Consider the following 23599-nt stretch of genomic DNA (forward strand, 5'->3'; position numbering starts at 1 on the left):
TTACCAACCTTAATCCTTTTGGCTAACTGGTTTAGAGACTGTGGAGTGCAAAGGAGCTCTAGTGCCATCAGCTTGCAGCAACCTGATGTCTTCAACAGAGGCTGCTATTTCCTCAAACCTTGTTCCTTTCTCAGTAACATTTACTTTTAGCTTCACACTGTAAAAGCATCAATATAGACACACAGTTTCTGGAAAAGACCAGTGTGAAGTGAATTAAACATGTGCCACTCCTATGAATTATGTGACATGTATAGGAAAGGACAGAATGTTTTCTGTAATTTTGCGCTCTGCTTTGGAGAAGGGGGAAAGTGGCTGGAATTCTTCTTGCTGTTTTCTCCAATTCCTAAGAGCAAAGGGAGAACTGAAGGGAGAGCAGTGGTTGTCACTGGCCATGAATAAGCAAAATCCAAATTCATAGAGGCCTGCAAATGCTGCCAACAGTGTGGAGATGGTGGGAGGACAAATTCTCTGCTTCCCTCCAAAGGGAACATTCAGAGGAATGCAGAGACGATTGGCTGTTACCAAAGGAGGAGATAACTTTTTTCATTAGTGTACAAGTCAAGCTCCAAGATTTTCTTAACTCACTATCTGATTGTGTACATTATACCAGAAAAGACAAGTGATTGGAAACTTCACTCAGTTCAAAACCCAGCTGGGACTGGCTAATAGGGTTTCTAATCTCTACCCTGTCCTTGAACAGCTATCCTGAACTATTTGTCTGTTTCTGGGAACAGCTGAAACCAGAAATTTGGTGCTCACCTCTGAATTCTTAAATGGCTTGTGCCCTACATATCTATTGTGCTGCCTCCTTCCTCATGAACCTGCACAGGTCGTCTTCAAAGGCATTAATCCGAGACCCACATATCTTCTGAAGTTTGTTAGGTTGACTGGAGTTGTGGTGATCCTGGTTGTACTGTTGAGTTCCTCCATTTGTTTTCTTATATCGGGTTGAGTTTAATTGTATGCATTTTATGAGTTTTATTTGTTTACTGCCTTGGAAGTCTTAGAACTGAAGGGTCGCAGACAAGTTTGTCAATTGCTGTTTGGAGAGCTTTACTTAAAATGCAGTTAAATCTTTAAGTGGGGCCAAATGGGAATGGAATCCTGGAGTTAATTCTAATGCAGCTCCAAAACAGTCTTGTTTCTTTTTTCTTTCCTCCCTAATAACTTATTTTTGGTGTGCATTTGACCACTCCCTTGACATTTCATCTGGTTGTCATTTAAGCCCTGGACACCAGAAGAAAGTGAGCAGAACTCCCAAAGGATGGCTTTCAAGCGAAGCTCCTGAGCCTTGGGCTCTACAAAACTAGTGTGTGGAATATTATAGTTTAGCTGCTGTTATGCTATAAACTGCTGAGCTGACCCTTACCAGGGGGTGGGTGGGTACAGGGCAGTTTCTAAGTGTGAATTCGCAGCTGTGTTTGGGAAAGCTATTCCACTACTAGACTGAATTAAAACTCTTAGATAGATTATTTTATATGCTGCTTGTAAGCTACACCCTCCGCACATGTCCTATTATAGTACCAGTCTTAGCTCAGATTAGTGGGGAACTTAACCTGAGCTGTGCCCTGTCTTTGAGGGGCTCTGTCTGAGCAGTGACTAATGTCCAGGACTTGAGCTGGGGGGGGGGAGTACAATATGCCCTATGTGTTGTTGTTCATTGCCTTCTACATATGTTCCAAGGCGTTGTATGGAATCTGATACAACAGCAACTAATCAGCACAAATAAAACCAAAATGAATTTCAAACAATACAAAATGGACACATGTGCCAGAGACGAATTCATCCAGCTGGGCAAGCTTGTCAGAACAAACATGTCTTCAGTTGTTTTTTTTGAAAAAGCAGATAATGCCCCTGTTCTACAGAATGGGGCATCTACGCTGAAAACCGTACTTCAGGTTTTCATAGAAGGGCTACTAATATCTTTGGAACTTGAAGGAGTGTACTGACCTACTGGGTATGCAAAAGATACTGCAATCATTCAAATAAGCTGTTCCCAAGCTGTATAGGGCTGTATATGTTAGTATCAAAACTTTGAACTTGGCCTGGTAGCAAATTGGCAACCAGTGCAAATCTCTCAGACTCTCTAGATCCTTTTCATGTGTAGAACTGGCAAGCAAAGGGTCCCCATCTTATAATAGTGCAGCTGGTTCTTCCTGCCTAAGTGTAGAACCTGACATTTGTCCCTATTGAAATTCATTTGTTTGTTTGGGCTCAGTTCTCCAATTTGTTAAGGTCTCCTTGAATCCCAATTCTGTCTTCTGCGGCATTAGTTATCCCTCCCAGTTTGGTGTCATCTGCAGATTTGATGAGCATTCCCTTAGTTCAAGCATGGCCAAACTTGGCCCTCCAGCTGTTTGGGGACTACAACTACCATCATCCCTAGCTAACAGGAACAGCGGTCAGGGATGATGGGTATTGTAGTCCCAAAACAGCTGGAGGGCCAGGTTTGGCCATGCCTGCCTAAGTCATTTATAAAGACAAACTAGCAGCGGGCTCAGGACAGAATCCTGCGGCACCCCACTTGTTACTTTTTTCCAGGAGCATGTGGAACCAGCTACAAATCCACCTGAATCCTAGCAGACATCAATAATACAAAAAAAGTCCATACCTTTGTCAGCATTACAGTGATTGTGGGTGGATGGTAGAGCAGAAGTAGAGGTCTGTATGCTGCCCCTTGACCCCATTGGAGCATGTACAGAACTGGGCTGAGACCATATGATTCTTAGCATAGGCATATATTTTGTGAATCCCAAAATCTACATCAGCTTTGACTTAGTGCAATTCTGTGTTGGCTCCCCCTAACCGAGCCAAGATACACTTTGGTTGCAAATAGTTGTGTGTGTGCCCAATGGAAGGTTTGCATCTCAGGAATACTGTTCTATGAACAAATGCAGCCTGCATGTTGACCTCCAGGGCCGCTGGTGTAATAATCCATCTGTTAGATCTGAAGTGTGCCTTAGGGAAAGCTGCCCTGATCAAACACTTTAGTAAGGAAGGTTTAAAGGCGGAGGACAAAAATACTTAAAGGTTGTTTAGGTTTTTTGTATTTATCTGGCATTGTTTTGCAATGTTTTGTCTAATCAGCCGTCACAGCATTTATTTGATGAACACTACAGTCAGACCTCGGGTTGAAGTAACTTCAGGTCGAGCATTTTCAGGTTGCGCTCTGTGGCGACCCGGAAGTAACGGAGCTCAAAATGGCGTCATGCGCGGAAGCGGCAAATCGCGACCCACGCATACTCGGGTTTCGTTCGCTTCAGGATGCGAACGGGGCTCCGGAACGGATCCCGTTCGCATCCAGAGGTACCACTGTACAATGAATATTTTTGTATTTGTTTTTGACTGACCTAGCCATTACAATTTTAACAAATGCAATACAGGCCGATTTTTAGATGGCCGGCCTTTTCATTACATTTGCCAAAAGGGATTGCTAGTAATAATGATGAAATCTCATCCCTTGAAGGAATAAACTGCAGATCTTGAGTGCAGTGTGTTTCTTTCCTTTAATAGAATAAAATACAGTAGATGTAGCAATACTGTTTCGTATTTCTTATGTGTCCAAAATAAAGCAAGGTGTTATGTGACATAAAGAATAAAAGCAACAATCACCAAAACATGCCCCAATGCTTTTACAGTCTTGCATAGGGGGGTGGGGGGTGGGGAGAAGGTGCACAAGGGGTCACCTGCAGTGCAATCCTGTTTCTTTGTACTTGGAATTAAGCTCCATGGTGATAGTAGTGTTTACTCTCTGTTAAGTGTTTCTGCAATTTTAGTCCAGCCTAAGTTAAATTAATACTAATTCTGAAGTGCCTGGAATGGTATTTGGTTGCTTAGAGATACCTGTTGATGCAGCCTAGGATAGCATTAGCTTTCCCCTCCTGCTGCATCAACTGTTGACTCATGCTAAGCTACTGAGAACTCATAGATCCATTTCACATGTAGTACTGGCCATCTAGGTGTCCCCCCCATCTAATATTTGTGCAGCTAGTTCTTCCTTCCTGAGTGTAGAACTTTACATTTGTCTCTAGTGAAATTCATTTTGTTAGTTGGGGACCAGTTCTCCAATCTGCTAAGGTCATTTTGAATCCCGATTCTGTCTTCAACGGCATTAGCTATCTCTCCCAGTTTAGTGTCACCTGCAAGTTTGACAAGGTTCCCCTCAATACCTCCATCCAAGTAATTTATAAAGATGTTGAACAAAAATGGGCACGGGATAGAACCCTGCAGCACTCCACTTTTTACTTATTTCCCAGATGACAATGAACTGTTAGCGAGCACCCTTTGGGTACAGTCAGTCAACCAGCTACAAATCCACCTAACAGTTATCTCGTCCAGTCCACATTTTACTAGCTTCTTACAAGAATATCATTGGGGAATTTGTCAAAGCCTTACTTTGATACGCTAAGTCCACAGCATTCCCATGATTCGCCAAGCTTGTAACTAAAAAAATAAAATAAATAAATTAAGAGATCTGTCTGGCTTGACTTCTTTTTCAGAAACCTATGCTGGGTCTTAGTACAGGTGGTGAACATTTTAGGCATGTTCTAATGTTGTGTGATAACTGACATGTGGGTCCTTTTGGACCCAGAAGAGGGAAGAACTGGGAACTGGCCATTGCCTGCAATCACAGTCATTCTTTTCTATGTGCTCAAAGACTGAGCCAGTGTGCAGTTGTTTACATATTTCCAGAAATGGCTGTGATGTATATTATGTGTACATCAGTTTTTGTAAAGAATCCCAACAGTTTTTAGTAGCCTGTTGGAGACTGGCAGAGAAAGGGCAAACAATCTCATTTTCTGTGTTCAGAGGAGGGCTCCCTTCCTCTGGCAGCCCATTTTGTTTCTATGCTGGGCACAGTGGAGGGGCAGACTGCTCCATCCCTTCTCTGCCAACCCACCCACCTGCATGGAGTTCCTTTGTTACACTCCTGGTCTGTGTGAAGTAAAACAAGCAATGATCGTGGGTTTGCATGTAATGACAAGCCAAGGCTTGTGGTTTGCTAACTCCTGACATGGAGCCAGGGAGTAGTGAAATGGGGACTTTTGAGCACTTTTAATGGATCACAACTAGTTTTCGCCCATATTGAGTCAACCAACATTTGCCTCATTTATTTGTGTATTGAGATTTGTTAATTTGCGTGCTGGGATTTAGAGTGCTGTCATTTATGTTGAAATATAAATCTGCTTGAAAACACAAGAAGGTTCATAATTAACTCATTTCTCTCTCTCCCCCCTTCCTGTAGCATCAGCAGTACCATAATGGATGTAGACAGCACAATTTCCAGTGGACGTTCAACTCCAGTTATGATGAATGGACAAGGAGTTACAGCTTCATCAGGAAAAAGTATTGGTTATAACTGCTGTTGGGACCAGTGCCATTCTTGCTTCAACTCAAGCCCAGATCTGGCAGACCACATTCGCTCCATACATGTAGACGGCCAGCGAGGAGGGGTTGGTTTACTTTTTCATTGCTCTTCCATGATATTTGTACTGTGTGCATTGAGAGTTAATAACTGCTGCTGCTAAATAAAATGCCAATCGTTTTTGGAAGCCACCTGGTCCTCTAGTGGTCCAAATGCTGGATCTAGGAGCACCCCCAGATGACAGACCTCTTCCTTCAGAGGGAGTGCCATTTTGTCTAGAGCAGGCTGAAGTCCCAATTCCTGGAAATGCCATCCATCCATCAGCATTGCCTCCATCTTGCCTTTATTCAGCTTCCTGTCTTTTTGAGAGAGGTGGGGATTTTTATCACTCTCACTTTGGTTTGTAGAAAGTAAGAAACACTTACTGTTTCTTGCTGCCTCCAGACCACTGAACGAGAGAATTGGGGGAAGGGATATAAACTGACACTTGCCACTAGCAAGTAAGATTTGTAGATGTCTGAAGTTAAGAGATGAGTTATCTAATTTGGAATTTTGCAGCTTGATGAAGAGAAGGCAGGGAGCAGTGTCTAGGACTGGTTCTCTTTCAAGTTAGTTTGTGTTCCTTAATGTAGCTTTTCTTCTTTTGCATCAGCAGTTTAGATTTTGGTTTTGTAACTTGGAGTTTTGAGACGAGGCAACCTGTTTTTAACATACATATATAGAAGTGGAAGAATACATGAAAAGCAAAATACTCAATTTAAAAGAGGAAAAACAGCTGCCTTTATAACCTGAATAATTAAAGCATAGAATCCTTTTCTAGTGTAAGGCTGTTGGACTTCAGCTGCACCAATGGCAGGGGTCTCCACACAAACAAAATGGTAGCTATCTGCAGTTTCTATGATTGAACAAGGAGACTGTTATCAAATAGAAAAGAACGTTTCTCCCTAAATACACCCCAAGTATCCCACAGTTCTGTGAAATATACTGTAGCCCTTTCTCAGGACTGCTGTTAAGAATGTAAGTGCTGCCATTCTTCACCAGATCAGCAGTCTTACCTAACTGAAGCGGAATCCTGGTAAGTCTGAGAAGTTGTAGCTTGATGGTTTCTGGGTCTAGGAATTGTGTGTTCTTGGTGGAGTTCTGCCCCCACCCCAGGATCATCTTATAGCTATCAAGGTACTGCCTAAATATGGGCATACAGGTTTGTTCCGTATCCTTCATGGTAACCATCAACAGACCTGTGTTTGCTTAATTTAGTTCAGAGGTGGCTAATCAGCAGGCTGTATATGGCCTCCCAAAATTTGGCATACATATACATGTACACACACACTTGTGTGTGAATTTTTGACATACCTCTCCTGCAAGTCCCCTGCTGTTGATTCTGTGATGCTAAAAGGCTTTTGTGCTCTCTAAGGACTCCCCTCCCCCAGTTTCCTTTCTTAAAAGGGGAGGCACGTTCACTTTGATGTGGCCCTGAGAGTCTTGATTCCCTAGGCTCAAAAAAGGGTGATGATTATTACGTACCCTTCACTCTAGGGCTAGCCACCCATGATTTATATCTTTTTAAAGTTGTCCTTAATCCCATGATTTTTCACATAATAGCTAATTAAATTTTAGAGCTATATGGCCATCACAAATATTTGCTTCCTCTAATGATGAATATTTAGGATCCCTATGTTAATTTCTTGATTTTTATTTTTATATTCTTCCCATTTTTAAGGAGTTCATTCCATTTATCATGATTTAGCCATGTGGCTGCCACAAGTATTAGTCTCTTGCAACAAAAACCATCAATCCTGTGACACCTTAAATACTAATGATTTATTACGGCATCAGTTTTCATGAACTCAAGTTACCAAACTTCCTCAAAAGCCTTTCATAAGGAACTGAGTTGTATGCTGTCCATACATTGTTGGAACAGACTTAGCTTGTGCAGTGGGTCTCAGTCTTCATTTTGTCCCCCATGCAGCCCTTTGTGCACCCTCAAAATCAGCTCTAGAGGGTTTTACGTGTATTTTTAATAAAGCTGTTGATAGTGTACTGTGTTACTTCCTTGGATTGTGATTGTCCAGTCCTCAAACTAGAAATTGACTAGCATCCTTAGTCTTTATAACCTGCTGGTGGTTCTCTTCTGTTTGCATGTTTTCTGTTCTCTTAGCTCAAAAGTGGTTTTTTTAAAAAATGCATGTTCTTTCCCAACAGAAATCTGTCATGTTTTCTAACACCAAATTGAATTACAGCTGTAGAAAATCCTTAGAGGAAACAATTTCACACTTCACTTGAGAGTTTTAACAGTTGAACTGAGAGTGTGCTTGAGTTTGGATATTAAAATCATGCAATAGGTGAACATTCACCCTACCTTAATGGCTGTGTTTTCTTTTACTAGGTATTTGTTTGCTTATGGAAAGGCTGCAAAGTATATAACACCCCGTCAACAAGTCAGAGCTGGTTGCAGAGGCATATGCTGACGCACAGTGGTGACAAACCATTTAAGGTAAGATATCTTTTGGAATATTGTGGATAACTCCTAATCATCCTAATTGGTTAAATTTGGTGGCTGTCCATTGCCTGTGTCCTCAACAACTTCTGACCTCAGTTTGAGGGCTATCAACAACCAAATCCTCACCCCAGCCCATGATATTCTGAACCAGATCCTTCCGTCCATTTGATTCCATGAAAAGTTTCTATTTTGGTTCTATTTTGGTTTGGTTCAAGTAGAACCAATATCTCTTCTACAGTCTTAATTTCTCTTAAATTTAATTGCCCAGTTCTCCCTACGTAGTCCTATGCATGCAGTTCTGCCTGTGCAGATAGCCCTGAGGGTGGAAAAGACACATTTCTGAAGATCTTTATCCTTTTTTATTTCATGACTACATTTCCCAGTAGCTGTGTGTATCACTACCATGGGCACCACATGCAGCCACTCATTTGCAGCCTATCTAATCGGGCCACTTAACTCATGTGATTTTGCAGTTTGGGAATTATTCAGTCAGACTAGATTACTCAGATGCCGCTTCTAGAACAGGAATTGAACCCACTTTCAGACTTAATCTCATTCTCATTTAGATTAAGTGTTCAATTTAGGATAAGCGTACAATGGTGGGTTTTTTTTGTTTTTTTTTACAAAAATATTCTAAGAATGTAAAGATGTTTGTGTTTAGCTGTCTAACTTAAAGCGAGAGCTTTGTAAAAGGTAAATCTTAAATGCAGACACTCATCTTCACAAGTGACCATGTTTGGATGATCACATATTGGCTTGATAAGCAAAGAGAAGAACAAGTCTTTTGGCTACAGCCCATTTCCTCTTCTGTTCACATGAGCAAGTGAGCAAACCAAGAAGTCTTGCTTCCTGTTTAATTTGAACTGGGCAACTGTGGTTATGAATTCATGGTTTCATGAATTCATGGTTTGAAGTTGTCTTAATTGTTTGGCTTGATGTAGAGCTGCTAAATATAGTTTTCTGATTCACATGAAATGAGAAAGTATTCTTGAACTTCCTGGTATTTCTACTTTTTTTGGAATGTTTAGAATGTATATTTTTTCAAGTATTGACCCTCTTCAAGGTTTTCTTAATAGTGAAGTGGTACGAAAATGTGGTTGATGGAATTGTTGGCTTCCTCCACAAAGGGAGCAGTGAAGGAGCTATGTGCATGCCCACAAGATTCATTCATATTTGTGTTTTAAGCCAAAAGATTATTGTCCAAACCAATTTGGGGTGGTGTTTTATTAACCTTCAGGTCTAAAAACATCAATATCAAGTTTGGGAGGAGCAAAAATATGCTGCTGTAGGCTAAGGGCAGTATCCAGCTAAACAGTTTTGCTAGTTCAAGCACTTTGGGATGTACAATGGTGCTTCCCTTCCTTCTCCCCACATGCCCCCTGAATCTGTTCTGGAGGGTTGTTGGGAACCCATAACAGATTTTGGGGGAGGGGAAGTTCCTTTGCACAGCTGAAAATGCGTGTGCTAGGAAGGTTGGATGATACCCCAAAACTTTAACTAAGCTACAGGAAAATTCAGCTTAGCAAAACCTTCAGCCTTGATTTAGTTTTCAGTATAAAATGATTTTCAGTTAGTAGGTAGATAGCACATGCTATTGTGGCTTTCAACTTCTATCGTTGGGGTCCTCTGCTCAGGTTAAATAAACTTAGCTTGTGTGTGAGATGGTATATTAAACGCATATAAAGTTAGGAGCAGGTTAGGGTGTGGGAGCTGGTATAATACTAAGTATAATACTAGATTTGAAGTTCTCCTAACAATGTCACTTTTGGAACCCAAGCAGACAAAATTATATTTTGATAAACTGGGTTACAAAGTACATGCTTCTATTCAAAGAAAACATTTCAGCACAGATGAGAATTCAAAATATCCCTTACTGAAAAACCTTCAGGGAGTAGTAAGGATATGCGTAGCAGCTTTTACTTATCTACTGTATTGACGTTTTTTCTCAGCAGCTTGATGCTATTCAAGGGCAACATGCCCTCAACATCCTTGAACAGCAGACTGCTTGACGTAGTCTGTTCGCTCATACTGGTCTTTGTAATGTCTGCAATTTTTGATGCATATGGTTGGGGCTGGCTCATGTTGCTTCTTTGGAACATAACCACCTAATCCACTTTAACCACAGTACTCAATGAAATGTGTAGAAAGGAGCCTTAAATTGATTGTAATAAAATTTTCTTTAATAGTTAGTTTTCTTTAAGGTTTCTTCCTTGGTCAGGAGAACAAGTATTTTACCCATGTGAAATACTCATAGGAATGGGTGGTGGTTGTGTAGCTTGCAAGAAAATTGTCCCTTGCATGTGATGTGATTTCAGGATTTTTAAAATTAGAACAAGGTGTATGTTTGCATGGTATAATTGGAATGGATTGAGTGCTCGAGTATTTGGAGGTCAGCTTTGATTCAACTATCATTCCTTGTTAACGCACACAGATCTGCATTAGGGACATCCAGGGAAGAGGAAATTCTTTTTGAAATAAGCAGTTTTTAATATGTTGCCTGAATTTGTTGTTCCGTTGTTAAAGGAGCAGCACTGCAAAGTGAGAATGAATCGGTAGCTTCCTTATGATGCCTTAATTGAGCATTTCTGATTTTGTATTTCTTAGTGTGTCGTCGGAGGGTGCAATGCGAGCTTTGCGTCTCAGAGTGGGTTGGCTCGTCACGTGCCAACACATTTCAGCCAGCAGAATTCTTCAAAAGTTACCAACCAGCCAAAGGCTAAAGAAGAATCTCCTTCTAAAGCTGGAATGAACAAAAGAAGGAAGTTAAAGAACAAGCGGAGGCGCTCTTTACGTAAGCACATGAAACTTCGACTGTTCTGTAATAAGCAGCATAAAGAAACTTCGACTGTTCTGTAATAAGCAGCATAAACTTTAAAAACTCCCTTTCTTGACTACTTGTCCACTTTAGTTATTGATTTTTTGCTAGCCTATAAATTCCTTTGTTTTCAACTTTTGATTTAAGATCTTTTATGTAAGGTGCAGGGTGATAGAGATGCTTATATCAGCTGGTCCATTTCCACAACTCGGCCAGCCAGAATAGATGCAAGTACTTCACAGTAGAGGGGAACATTCTGTGGGCCTCCTGAAAAACAGAAGGGATCTGTTCTTTTCTGGACTCGGAGCAGTTATCTAAACTAATGTGTGTCTATAATCATAATATTGTCTAAGTCCAGAAATTGGGTGCACCACAGTTTCATAGATGGTAGCTGTACCACACTTTATGTGCTACTGACTTCACAGTAATTTGTTAGGTTTAAGGAGGTTGGATGTATGAAGGTTTTGGACCCTGCTCTCTTATAGGGCTGATGCCACACTATGTTGGGGAACATTTAACCACTGCTAAAAGACTGAGCCGCAAATAGATAAGGCCAGTGCTGATGTAAAGTTTAAGCATGGTTAAAACTAGCAAGAAGGGGGCATGGGGAATTCATTCTGGACAGGGAGCTGATGGTAGGGAGCACAATACTGTGCCTCCATGCTCTTGCTGTCTTAGCCATAGACAAAACAAGTTCACCATTGTGCCTGTACTAATCCATATTGTCAGTGATCTTCAAGGCATGTAAAACTCAATGGGAGGTGGGGAGAGCACTCCCAAACTCATGCACCTGAAGCCCAGTCTAAATACATTAACTGGTGGAAACCCTTCTGACTCACAGTAACCCAGCCTTCTGCCTTCTCATGCTCCCACTGTTGTTCCTGTCTCCCAGTGAGAGTGGCAAAACGAGAACCCTTGTGCTCTTGTGCCAAGGTGCAGGCCATACATAACCCGGGAAGGGAGGGAGATGAAGCAGCCTCAATCAGGAGAGTGCCATTGCATCCAAACACCTTCCAATCAGCTCCATCCATTCTTGTTTGGTTCATCTTCCTTTAAAAAACAAAAACAGAGCTAAGCTTGAATAAATGTTCTTATGGGCTCCTCCTTTATTCAGAATCCCAACATGGCTAATCTATTTTGGGAACTAATTTAAAACTATTACTTCAGAAATTAAAAACTAAAATGGCCCTTCTTCCTATTTGTGCTCCTTTCAACTTTCCCCGTTTTGATGTCCTCCAGGCATTTTTGAACTATAACTCCCATTGGCACAAGCCACAAACATGGCTGCACTGGCTAGAGTTGATGGGGGTCATGCTCAGTGACACCTGAAAGGGCACCCAGTTGGGGAAAGCTAGACCTAAATAATTGTAACATGGTCTCTGGACAAACTGTCAGGCTGTGGGGCCGGTTCATATGGGTATGTTTGGCATTCTTCACCTGCAGCTTCAAGTGATGATTTGCATGCATTAGCTGACCATCGCAAATCAGTGCCACAAGTAGGGTTTTCCTATCCCCTAATGTCAACGTAATTAATATATGTCAGCATTGGAACTGAGTTTGCACATTTGACTGAAAGCAGTATATATGTATATGCGATCAAACTCGTTAAATCAAGCATTTTTAAAAAGAAAAAGTGTATGTCATCCACTTTTACCAGCTGAATGTGATACACAATCAACTGCACCACTACATCGTGTTCCATCGTTTCTCCTTTACAGTATATTTTATTTATTGAAGGCATATCCTTCTCTTTCTCCCATGGCAGTCCAGGGTGGCAAGCAACAATAAATACCCCTTGAAACACTGTTTCTCAAACTAGGGTCCCAAGCTGTTGTTGGACTAAACATCCCATCATCCCTAGCTAGATGGGAGTTGCAGTCCAGCAACAGCTGGGGAGGGAAGTTTGAGAATCACTGCCTTAAAAAACAATTCCAATATAAGATGCAGACTGGGAAAGAGCTCAGCTTAAAAGTCTTGTTGTCCTCAGTAGGCACTGAAAAGACAGAGATGGCGCCTGTCTAGTACTTAAGGGGAGGGAATTCCCAGGGTGTGTGCCACAACACTAAAGGCCGGATTCCTACAATGTGTGGAACAGACCTCCTGATGAGATGGTATTGGCAGGAGGCCGTCGCCTGCAGTGTGCAGTGATCAGTTGGGTATATAAGGGGTGAGATGATCTTTCAGGTATCCTGGTCCCAAGCCATATACGGTTTTATACGCCAAAAGCAGCACCAGTGGCTAATCGGCAGCCAGTGCAATTCTTCAACCGTGGGGTAACTTGTCAGCGATATCCTGCTCCAGTGAACAGCTGAGCCACTGCATTTTGCACCAGCTGCAGCTTCTGGGCCAACCTCTAGCCCAAGTTTGGAGGCCACCGAAAGTACCCAGCCTTCTTTCCTCTTTTTTGTGTTTGACTTTAGATGAAACTTGATAGTGATGAATTAAACACCCTAAGACTTAAAAATTTAGGTTTACAAACATAGGAAAGTGCAGTTCTGTCCTCCTTTGCAGAAGAATTTTACCATTTTTTTCTGCTAGAATTTTAGTAATACTGAAACTACTATGGCTTATTTTCCGAAATGGAAGGTACTTTTTTAAATTTAATTATAATTTCAAGTGTTGCTTCTGTTGCAAACAAAACTGCAGAGTAAAGTTTGTTCCTATAGTTTCGATTAATTTCATTATACCAGTTTTGACTTCTTGGCATTGAACTATTGCATAGTTATGTTATATAAACCAGCAGTACTTGATGTGCAACACGGTTGAGAAAGCAAGCTTGCCACTCTTGCGGTTGTTGAAAATAAGAGGGAAGCTTGCTAAACAACAAGCTGTAGCTTGCTTTAAAAAAACTACAAGGTGATGAATAAGGGTTTAAAGCTACCTCTTTCAAAAAATCAAGGCTATCTCAAGCAAAAGGTTTAGAATTAGTTTCCAGTGTTTACATTAGTAGTATCCAGAGAATTGAAACTTGATTCCCCAGTTTTACGTCTTTGTTTCCCTTACTGTTGCAGTAAATGAGTCAGTAAATATATTTATGTGTTCGCTTGTATAGTGAATGTATAAAGTTGAATCAAATGTATTTTTTCCTTTTTCTTGCTGTAGATACCTTCATAACCCAATTACATAAGCAGTCACATGGATGTTTGCTTCCTTGAAAGTTTTTAAGCATATTTGCTCAGTCTTATTTCTGTCCTCAGATTCTCTTGTTCTCAGTACTAAGATTCAATTCAGAGGCCTGCTCTACCCCCTTCACACAATCTTCTTCACTTTCTTTTTGCAGTTTAGCACTGAGCATAATTGTAGTGCCTAAAATTGCTTGTCCTACCTCCAAACCAGAAGATGAAACTTCAGTTTGAATTGTGGTTTCTAATTGTCCGGGTGGTAAGCACTAATTATGGTTTACCGGTTTTGATGTCACAGCAAACTATGGTTGGAGCTAAACTTAAAAGTGGAGGGAAGAAGAGATGTGTGTGATTCCAGTTTCTGATTTCCCAGACCATGGTTTGGAGAACTGTTTTAATTTAGCTAAGACATTGGTACAGTCTGTTGAAGTAGAATATCAGTAGCAGTTGAACAGTGCTGAAGTAGTAATCTGCAGTTTTTATTCCATCTATTCAGAATATTTTCAATTTCTAGCATTTTAAGCAAACTAGCATAATGTGAGTGGAAGGTATTTTAGGCAGAACTTGCATAATTAAAAACACTCCTAGTGATGTAAAATTTTTATACATCTAAAATGAAATGTTCTGAAGATTTGGCAGTTAACATTATATATAGGTAAGAACTCATCTAAGTTTAATCTTAAACTGTTCTAAATTGCTTGTTTTTGAGGTATGTATATTTAAAGATTTGTCTAGATCTTTTAAGATTTCATTTCCCAAGGTTGCTCAAAAGTTTTCTCTTAGTCAGTCGAATACAATTATATGGTCCATAATAATAACTTTTAGTACAAAATGAATGAAAGCAAATAACACTGATTCGTATAGACTGCCAACTAATGATTTCGTAGGCCTAGAAGGATGTTGATTCTTCCTCAGCTAAAACTGTAAGTTTAAGGCTTGTTTTTATGAAAAGAACTGGCACATCCCGTATTTTTCCATGTATAAGCCTAGGTTTTTAAACCAAAAATTCAGGTTTAAAATTGGGGCTCGTCTGATACACTGGTAGTGCTGAGGGGTGTTTTCCTTAATTTGGAGTACAGAAAAATAGGGGGCGTCTTATACATGGGGGCATCTTATACACGGAAAAATATGGTACTTATTTTGCTTTTGTTTATGTGTATCATGTGATGTAGAAGACTTAGTTCACAGTATTCTGTTTTGTAAATTGTAAGATGCTTTAGGGGGGTGTTCTGTTTAAGCAACTATAATTTTCTTGGATGAATCTGCCGGTTTGTTGGTCACCTTTTTATTACAATATCATCTGAAATATATTATAAGATTCATTGCTAAGTTTGCCCCCAAAGCAGAGAGAATACTGGAATGTTACGCAAATCAGAATGTTGCTGGTTGTATATGTGATAAACCTGTTTTTTATTACTTTTGTTTTTGTTTTGCTTTGCTTTAAGTGGAATTTGGGATATGAATGACTTGTGCATCTTTGCTGATGTCTTTATTGTGCAAATTACAACTGTTCTGAGATTGGTCAATAACTTTTTCTTTTCTTTAAGAACTGATGCTGATTAGATATTGTTAACAAGATTCCACCAGGTGTAAATGATTAAGAATTTCCCCCCATCATAATGCTCATAAAATACATTGATTTTGCCTACTTTGCTTTCCTGCTTTTTAAGTTTATAATTCAAAAGGGCAGCCATCATATTAATTTTAATAGAGAAATTTAAATTTATATAATGCCCTACAGGCAAGGCTTGCATGTGAATAAAAACCTTTTGTACTGAGTATTTGGTTATTATTGCTCTTTTGAGTTAATATAGTTGAAGCAATTCTAGTATGACTTTGTTCTTCTGTAACCTTCTGAAAGAGTCTGTATATAAGACAGAACCTTCAGTTGAATGTACTATCCTGAAGAAATTGCTCATTTCCAAAGGTTGTCTCACTGCTACTTAAGTGCAGTTAAAGCGACTGCTTGTCTTCAGTTTATAAGCACCATTTTTCTTAGTATTGGTTGTCTTAAGTTTGGACAGAGTAGATTTAGAGAGAAGCACAGTTCAAATAGGATGACATCTATAAGATGCTTGCCCATCATAAAAGCAAGTGTATTGAACATTTCAGTTAGTTTAGGGAGTTGTTCCGAAGCTGATCAGAATTTAACTGGTAAACTTTGCTTCATGATAGAGTATGACCCTTGTAGCTTGAATATTTGAATACTTAACATGCTCTTCCATTAGTTCTGAAGGCTTTTTTCCTTTTTTTAGCAAGACCACATGACTTCTTTGATGCGCAGACTCTGGACGCCATACGACATCGAGCTATCTGCTTCAACCTTTCTGCTCACATAGAAAGTTTAGGAAAAGGCCACAGTGTCGTATTTCACAGTACTGTAAGTATTCTTCCGTACTTACCTTAATAAGATGTTCAGCTTTTAAACACTGCTTAGATATGTGCATGTCCACATGTTCATGGCAGATTACATTTTCACAGCATTTGCTCAAAATGTTCCTTATACAGGAATGGTAGTAAGACACTTTGCAGGAGGTTATATTTTGCTCTTCTTGACAGCAATCCTGTGAAATAGGTTAGGCCGAGAGGAACTGACTTGGACCCAAAGTCACTAAATGGGAGTCATGGCTAAATGAGATTTTGAACTTTGCTTTCTCAGGTCTCTAGGTTTCCTTCAAACCCAATTGCCTGTGATGTCTCAATTGGGCATACTATGGTTAATGCTAACCTCAGTTTGCCAAACTTGGACATCATAGAAACTATAGTCTTCTGTTATTGCTTGCATTTGAAGAGGGAAAGAAATTACAAAGTAGCAGTGGGACAAAGCTTTAGCTCTGTTCCCTGTGTTATACTGCTCCTGCTGGATGCTTATGAGTTCAGCTGTAACTTCTGCAGGGGGGAGCCTTTTTCTATTTGCCGAGGCACCTCTCCACCACACAGAATCCTGACCTTCCATTGCTCTAAATCACTCAGGAGTCTTCATGACTAGAAAAGGCTCCCATCACAGAAGTTGCAGCTGAGTCGTGAGTGAGCAGCCTGCATGAACCAGCCGGAGCATTGCAACAGTAGGGCTGTGGCTTCAATTACAGCAGTGCAGCCCTTTGTACCTCCTTTCCCTCTTCATGTGAGTTATTACTGAAGTGCTTGAGGTTAGAGGACATCTGGGAATGGAGGAGCTACGTGTGTGAGCCCTCAGCACGTTCCAAGCCTTCGGAACATGGAATAGAGCAGGGGTGGGGAATCGTTTTCAGTGAGGACTTCATTCCTTTGTTGACAAATTTACAGGGATTGCATGGCATTGGTGCATGGAGCACTGATCTCTATCCTGGCAAACGACAGATGTTTAGGCCAGGCACACCAACCTTCGGCCCTCCAGATGTTTTGGACTACAATTCCCATCATCCCTGACCACTGGTCCTGTTAGCTAGGGATCATGGGAGTTGTAGGGCAAAACATCTGGAGGGCCGCAGGTTGGGGATGCCTGGTTTAGGCAGTGAAGGTACCAAACTCACCTGCCCTGCAGTGGACATCATATGTTTTCATTAAAAACCTGGCTTATCTGAAAGGGATTTGCCAACACTGCAAGTCACATGATTTGTGTTTTTTGAGAAGCCCCGTGCAAAAGGCTTTGTAAGACTATGATCAGTTTGGGACTTGCAGAGCACTTTGAAACAGCTTTGTGGGCTCTACATTTCAGACTATTCAGGGAAAAAGGGGGTCACTTGGCGTCATTATGATGGCAAGTGATTGACAAGTCTACCTACCTGTCAAACTTGGCCCAGGTGAGGGTGGGGGAGATAACGATGGGGCCCACTAGCCAGGTCCCATTAACCAATGGTTTAAGGACACATTCTAGACTGGCAGAAGTACTTGAGGATGGCGCAGAGCATGGCTGGTGAGATGTGTGGGATGGGGAGACACATGTCCTGGGGAGAGTCTGGAGGGACACATTGAAAGGCTTTTAGAATGGCTGCATTTGACTCCTGGGTCTGAGGTTCCCTTCCCCTGATCAGAGCAGTAGCAGTTGCAAAGGAAACTTGGAGGTGCACCATGAGAAACTTGGGGGAAGGAATTATGTCAACCCCACTGCTGTTCAGCAGGGGCAGCAAGGATAACTGGGTCTAAGCCATATAACATACAGAATGACAGACTTCAAAATAAAAATAAAAATGCCAGCTCTTTTATAGTTTCTGCACTTGCATTTCTGCTCTTCTCCAGAAGAGGTCAGCAGAATTCCATTTACTTAGGTCAAATCTTAATTCCCAGCTGGAGCTGACCTTTTATAGATCTGTGCTTTTAAATTGAACAGTTTCTTTTGCATAGGAGAACTCCAGTTCTTCTTCATGATGTTTGTAGTCCCACCTTCCCCTTGAGCCAGTTCAGAGTCAATTCCAGGAACGTTCTAGAGCTTCATTAAAGGAGGTGATTCTTCTTCCACAAGAGTTTTGTGGCTGTCTCCCCATGCCTTCCCTCTCAATTCTGCACTCGTGCATCCCTTACAACCAGCAAGCTTTGGACAGAAATTTAAAAGGCAAACTGCATAAAAACATTGGGGATAAAAGCACGTAGTCTTGTGTTACCATTTCCTTGGTGCAGCAGTAGGAAAGCAAATGCAATACTGACATGTTACATGTCTTTTCAACTATTATTTTTCTGAGGAGATGCTGTCTAGCAGTGTCCCCTTACAGCAATAGAACTGTAGCGCTAGTAGGGACCACAAGGGTCATGTTCCTCTGTATTGTCTCATTTGTATCTAAGACTCCCATACATATATTGTATACAAACACAAACACCCCATATTGTGTTAATATTGTAATGCATTAGACTGGAGGCAGAAGCTAGTAGTGGTCCCCAGCACCACCATATTCACCCAGGAATTGGCTGCAATAATGTAATAAATAACTTCCTTGCCATTTTCAAGTTTGTAGTTAACATTAATTATAAAGAATATTTTCTGGTAAAAGGTTATAGAATTGTAGAGTTGGAAGGGACCCCTAGAGGAATCTAGTTCAACCCCACTGCAGTGCAGGAATCTCAGCTAAAGCATCCATGGCAGCTGGACATCCAGCCTCTGCTTAAAATCCTCCAAGGAAGTCCACAACCTCCTGAGGGAGTCTGTTCCACTGTTGAACAGTTCTTACAGTTAGAAAGTTCTTCCTGATGTTTAGTCAGAATTTCCTTTCTTGTAACATGAAGCCATTGGTTTGAGTGTTTACCCTCTGGAGCAGGAGAAAACGAGCTTGTTCCCTCTTCCATGTGTCAGCTCTTAAGATAACTCGAAAATGGCTATCATATCTCCTCTCCGTCTCTTCTTTCCCATGCTAAATGTACTCAATTCCCTCAACTGTTCCTCATGAGGTTTGATTTCCTGACACAGCTCTGTCCTCCCTTCCCTTTACCTATGTATTCCCCCCTGCAAGTATCTCACACAATGAAGAGACTTGAAAACAATACCAGGCCTCCAGATATTAAAAGTGTGTGCGAAGTCTATACTTCTGTGCTTATTGATTCAATTTGCCTAATTTATTCCAGTTGCACAGTATTGTTTGCAGAGTGATTAGACACTTTCCATGCATGGTCATGAGTGCCAGTCAACCAATTTTAGCCCAATAATTTTGACTGTTGTTTTTAGGTAATAGCTAAGAGAAAAGAGGAGTCTGGAAAGATAAAGCTGCTACTTCACTGGACACCAGAGGATATGTGAGTATGGGAGCAAGCCTATGCACAAGAAATGCCGCAAAGCAAGCCGGTGTAAGCTACACCAGATTCAAACTCCATTTAGCAGTGGGCTGGCTGCAGCTGCACTACTTAAGCTTGGCAGAGGCAAAAAAGAGTTCTATGCCATATTGCCAGTTCACGTGAACAGGCTTAGTTAGGATCCAGTCTGGTCCCTGTAGCACCCCTTTTTGGGGACTGAAAACTGGAAGCAGTTTAGAAATTAGCAAGCTATGCCAATGTCTCTTCAGCTGAGCTGAGGTTGGGGATGCCAACTTGAGCCAGAGATCTGCTACATCCTAAGTCTATCATCCCAGCAGATTTTGCTGTGGGATTGCTCATGCATGCATGCACTGAAGAGTCAACTGTATATTAGTGCATCTTCGTCCGTTGCTGTTTCGTGTGTTTTGCTATCATTATGAAAAACACTGGCCTGGGAAGATTGCAATTTCCTTACAATTCTCCTGACTTGTTGAAACTGCAATTCATTTTATATGCAATATTCTAAGCTATTTGTGCTTATTGCATGCAGGACAGCTTTTATTTCTGTTTAAAGCTAGTTTTTTGTGGTGTGCAAATGGAAGTATGGCCACTATGAGGAAGAGGCACTTCTTAAACCAAGAGTAGTTGCATTGGTTGTCTCATCATGATATACCGGTAAGTTGAATTATAATGGATGCTGATGGTTGAATCCATGCTCTTGCACAGGCTAGGATTTTCATTGCCAAAAGAAGTTAAAACATTTCTACTTTATGGCTTAGCATCTCAAAAACCTATGAGAGTCAAGTGCAGGATCTAGCAGTATTCTCATCTTTCGGATGACAAGGAGAACAGGAAAGCCCTATACTCTGATCCTTTTGGTAATTTCTAATGGTCCATGGCTGTTTCATCAGGTGTATACAGTGCCTCCTCGTGTGCAATGCTGCCATCACTTTGCATTAAGTAGAATCCTGAGAATACGCATGTTGTCATTGTCATTGAGTGGTTATCCAACATTGGTTCCCTTAGTTCATGTGTAAGCTAAGCAAGGCTATTACTACTGAAAACCATTCCACTCATAGGCCATCTTCATTGTCTAATCTGACGGTAGTTCACATTCATTGGTGAGAATTTTGTTTTTAAATGTTGTTTAGAACATCTATGGTTGGGGGAAAAGGTTGACATTTTTTTTTAATTTTTTGTAATTCATAGTCTTCCTGATGTGTGGGTAAATGAAAGTGAGCGACATCAGTTAAAAACTAAAGTAGTTCATTTATCAAAACTACCAAAAGATGCTGCCTTGCTTCTGGACCCAAACATATACAGGTAACTTCTAAATTTTTGATTATTCTCTTCTCATTATGACCTTAACCCTTGCTTGACTTTTTGAAGCTGATGCCAAAAATAGTAATACTGGTAGCTTAAGTTTTATTTATCATTTGATTAATTTGATTTATATCCTCACTTTCCTACTGAAGGAGCCATGGGTGGAAGACCCAGCAGTGATAAAACATAAAAAACACAACTAAAAAGAATTGAAAAATATTCAATGCCTGCATATGTCTTCAGTTTCTTTTTAGTCAGTCAAGTAGACCTCGAAGTATTCTTAATTTCACCTTAGTTTTATTGCCAGAAGTTAGAGAAAGTAAATAGCATTTGATACACCAATACATCAACTTCCAACAAAAACAGCATCAAAAAGTTAAGTTTTGAGGTTTGATATCATTTTAACAGTTCTTAAACTGTAGTGACAGGAAAAGGGAATGTGTATATTTACCAAGTGTATTTTACTTTTTTGTGCTTGGTGTACAGAAAGTCTAGTAAAGGAGGTACACACAGTGGAATCCTGAAAGATCACTTCTGTTAAGATCATGCTGGTTTGTATACCAATTTTTGTATACCAACTTTTAAAAGTCCAAATTTATCTTCTCATATATATTTTAATAAATATATGCTAATTACTCTTGGCCTGTAATACACGTGGTATTACTCTGAAATCTGTTCTCAGTGCAATTTTTAAATTTGAAAATAACTTTCTTTCCACTTTGGGGAGAGGGGGTGGTCAGCTCTTGTAACCTGTTTTTGAGCATCAGGGGCTGCTTGAGATTTGATTCTCTATCTAAATCTGCTTCTTAAAAGCAGATTTGCTTCCTTTATATTAATGCCTAAAGGTGCCCACCACTAAATCTTCTGTACATTTCCCCCCCCAAAGATACTCTGAAATGTTTTAAAAGAAAACTGTTGTATTGAATATATGGTGCATATTCAAAACAAAACTTTCTCCTGTCATAGGAAACCTCTGTGTTCCTGCACTTTTTAAACTGCTGTTGTCAATCAGAGATTAAGAGCAGGAACTGCTTAACAGAATAGCATAACTTCTTTCTTTTTCTTCTTTTGAATACTGGAAGCCCTTGGTTCAAACCCCAGTGAGTCAGTTAGTAGGCATGGGAAGAACGCCATCCTTAAACCATGCAGAGCTGCTGCTAGTTAAAGAACTCCATCAAGCCCAGCACTAGCTAAAGAGATGCTATATCAGGAAGCTTCATGTGTTTACGTATCATTATACCACACCTTTTCCCCTGACACAATTTGATATATGATAAATGTGGCTATATACTTTTATGGACTTTTGTATGGGACCCCAAGCCAGGTGGGGAACACGTGAGTTGGGGGTCCAGTAAGCCTTTCCACTTACCTTTTATTTCTCATATTTTCGATTAATCAGCTTCAGTTTTGCCTTGGGAAAGTGCACGCTGCTATCAAATGCGCTATGCAACACAAGTAATCATGACTGATATAAACACAAAGCAGTCAGTCACGAGTGTTTTACCCTATTACACTGGCCCTGTGGGTTTTCAGATGTACATGATGCAGTGGTGAAATGTGTTCCAGCTGTTTTGAAGAGATTTAAACTGCAATCCAAACCACACTTGCTTTGAAATAAATGGCATTACAATAAATGGTTAGGATCCAACCCCTCACCCTCCTGGTATCAGTTTTTTAAAACTCCTGAAGAGCTTCCCAGCAGCTTGGAGGACCCCTCTGCATCAGCACCCCATGTGGTGTAGGGCTGCCACTGAATTGAAAAAATCACCCAAACCCAATGTAGCACTGAAACACTGTGTGCACTAGACCAGGTATAGGCAAACTCTGCTCTCCAGATGTTTTGGGACTACAACTCCCATGATTCCTAGCTAACGGGACCAGTGGTCGGGGATGATGGGAGTTGTAGTCGCAAAACATCTGGAGGGCCGATTTTGCCTATGCCTGCACTAGACTCTCTGGATTCTTGCCATTAAGATTTCCAAGTTAATGTACTCACTTTTGGATAATGAAACTTTTTGTTGTTGCTGCCAGCTTTTTCAGTCTTCATAAAATACATTTGCTAATATTTTTTTGAAATGTTTACAGTGTTTTCTTAACATTTTGGCTCCTGCAACCAAGGTAAAGTTCACTTTTGGTTTAAAAAAAAATGGTGAGCATCAGAAATAAAACGGGAACGCACATGGCTGAAGACATGTACTGGAGATTCTGTGTTGGCCATGAATTGCTGCCACGTGAAAAACGAAAAACAGAATCCTGTTGCAAAATTGAGGTTGTGACTCCTGATCTTTATTTGGGTAGTGTGCACATTTTCTAAGGGGCCACTGCTCATAATTTCTGAACCACATTAGAACATTTTCACATGACATATCCATGTCTGAAGAGCTGTCTAGTACCAGAGTGCGACATTTCTGCACAGCTGGAGAAAGGACTCTGGAGGCTCTTTACTGTTCCGAGTTTCCCTTAAACTTGGCTGCTTGTCCAAACTCGGGATTGTGGTTTATCACGTACTGTGGTTGGCTTCAAAACGACCCACAATAATTAGTGATAAAACCACAAGCCCGAATTCATACGTAAGGGCAAACTGAGTTGCAGGGGAAGCAAAATGAAGATTTCTGAAGCCTTTCTCCTGGTTGCATGGGACCAGGAGAAAAGGAAGCGGGCCTTTCATGTCCAGGGCTCACATGGATGATTCCAGCTTGCACACATCAGGCTGAATGCGATTTAACGTGGCACGCAGACACAGCCATTGGAGAGAGTGTCATTTGTGAACCTGTTAA

At 40.7% G+C, this 23599-nt stretch overlaps 1 protein-coding gene and 1 long non-coding RNA gene across 4 annotated transcripts in view; both read left to right on the forward strand.

Annotated features, from left to right (window-relative positions):
- AEBP2 (AE binding protein 2) overlaps nucleotides 1-23599 on the forward strand; it is a 33131-nt gene that overhangs the window by 7394 nt on the left and 2138 nt on the right. Inside the window, exons 2-8 of one of the 3 annotated variants that reach the window (XM_082239061.1) lie at nucleotides 5246-5453; nucleotides 7752-7859; nucleotides 10470-10656; nucleotides 16058-16182; nucleotides 19435-19502; nucleotides 20709-20822; nucleotides 21309-21373. In XM_082239061.1, the coding sequence (XP_082095187.1) occupies nucleotides 5246-5453; nucleotides 7752-7859; nucleotides 10470-10656; nucleotides 16058-16182; nucleotides 19435-19502; nucleotides 20709-20822; nucleotides 21309-21363 (865 nt within the window). In that variant the 3' untranslated portion in view covers nucleotides 21364-21373. Of the gene's footprint in view, nucleotides 1-5245; nucleotides 5454-7751; nucleotides 7860-10469; nucleotides 10657-13782; nucleotides 16187-19434; nucleotides 19503-20708; nucleotides 20823-21308; nucleotides 21374-23599 lie in introns of those variants that run through there. The other 2 variants (XM_082239062.1, XM_082239063.1) reach the window with 2 other exon arrangements.
- LOC309541486 lies at nucleotides 10707-13279 on the forward strand. The gene is made up of 2 exons (XR_014223734.1): nucleotides 10707-12817; nucleotides 12916-13279. It is a non-coding gene; the product is annotated as an uncharacterized lncRNA (long non-coding RNA).

Source organism: Podarcis vaucheri (genome assembly GCF_965113315.1).
Source record: "Podarcis vaucheri genome assembly, chromosome: 10".
NCBI lineage: Eukaryota > Metazoa > Chordata > Lepidosauria > Squamata > Lacertidae > Podarcis > Podarcis vaucheri.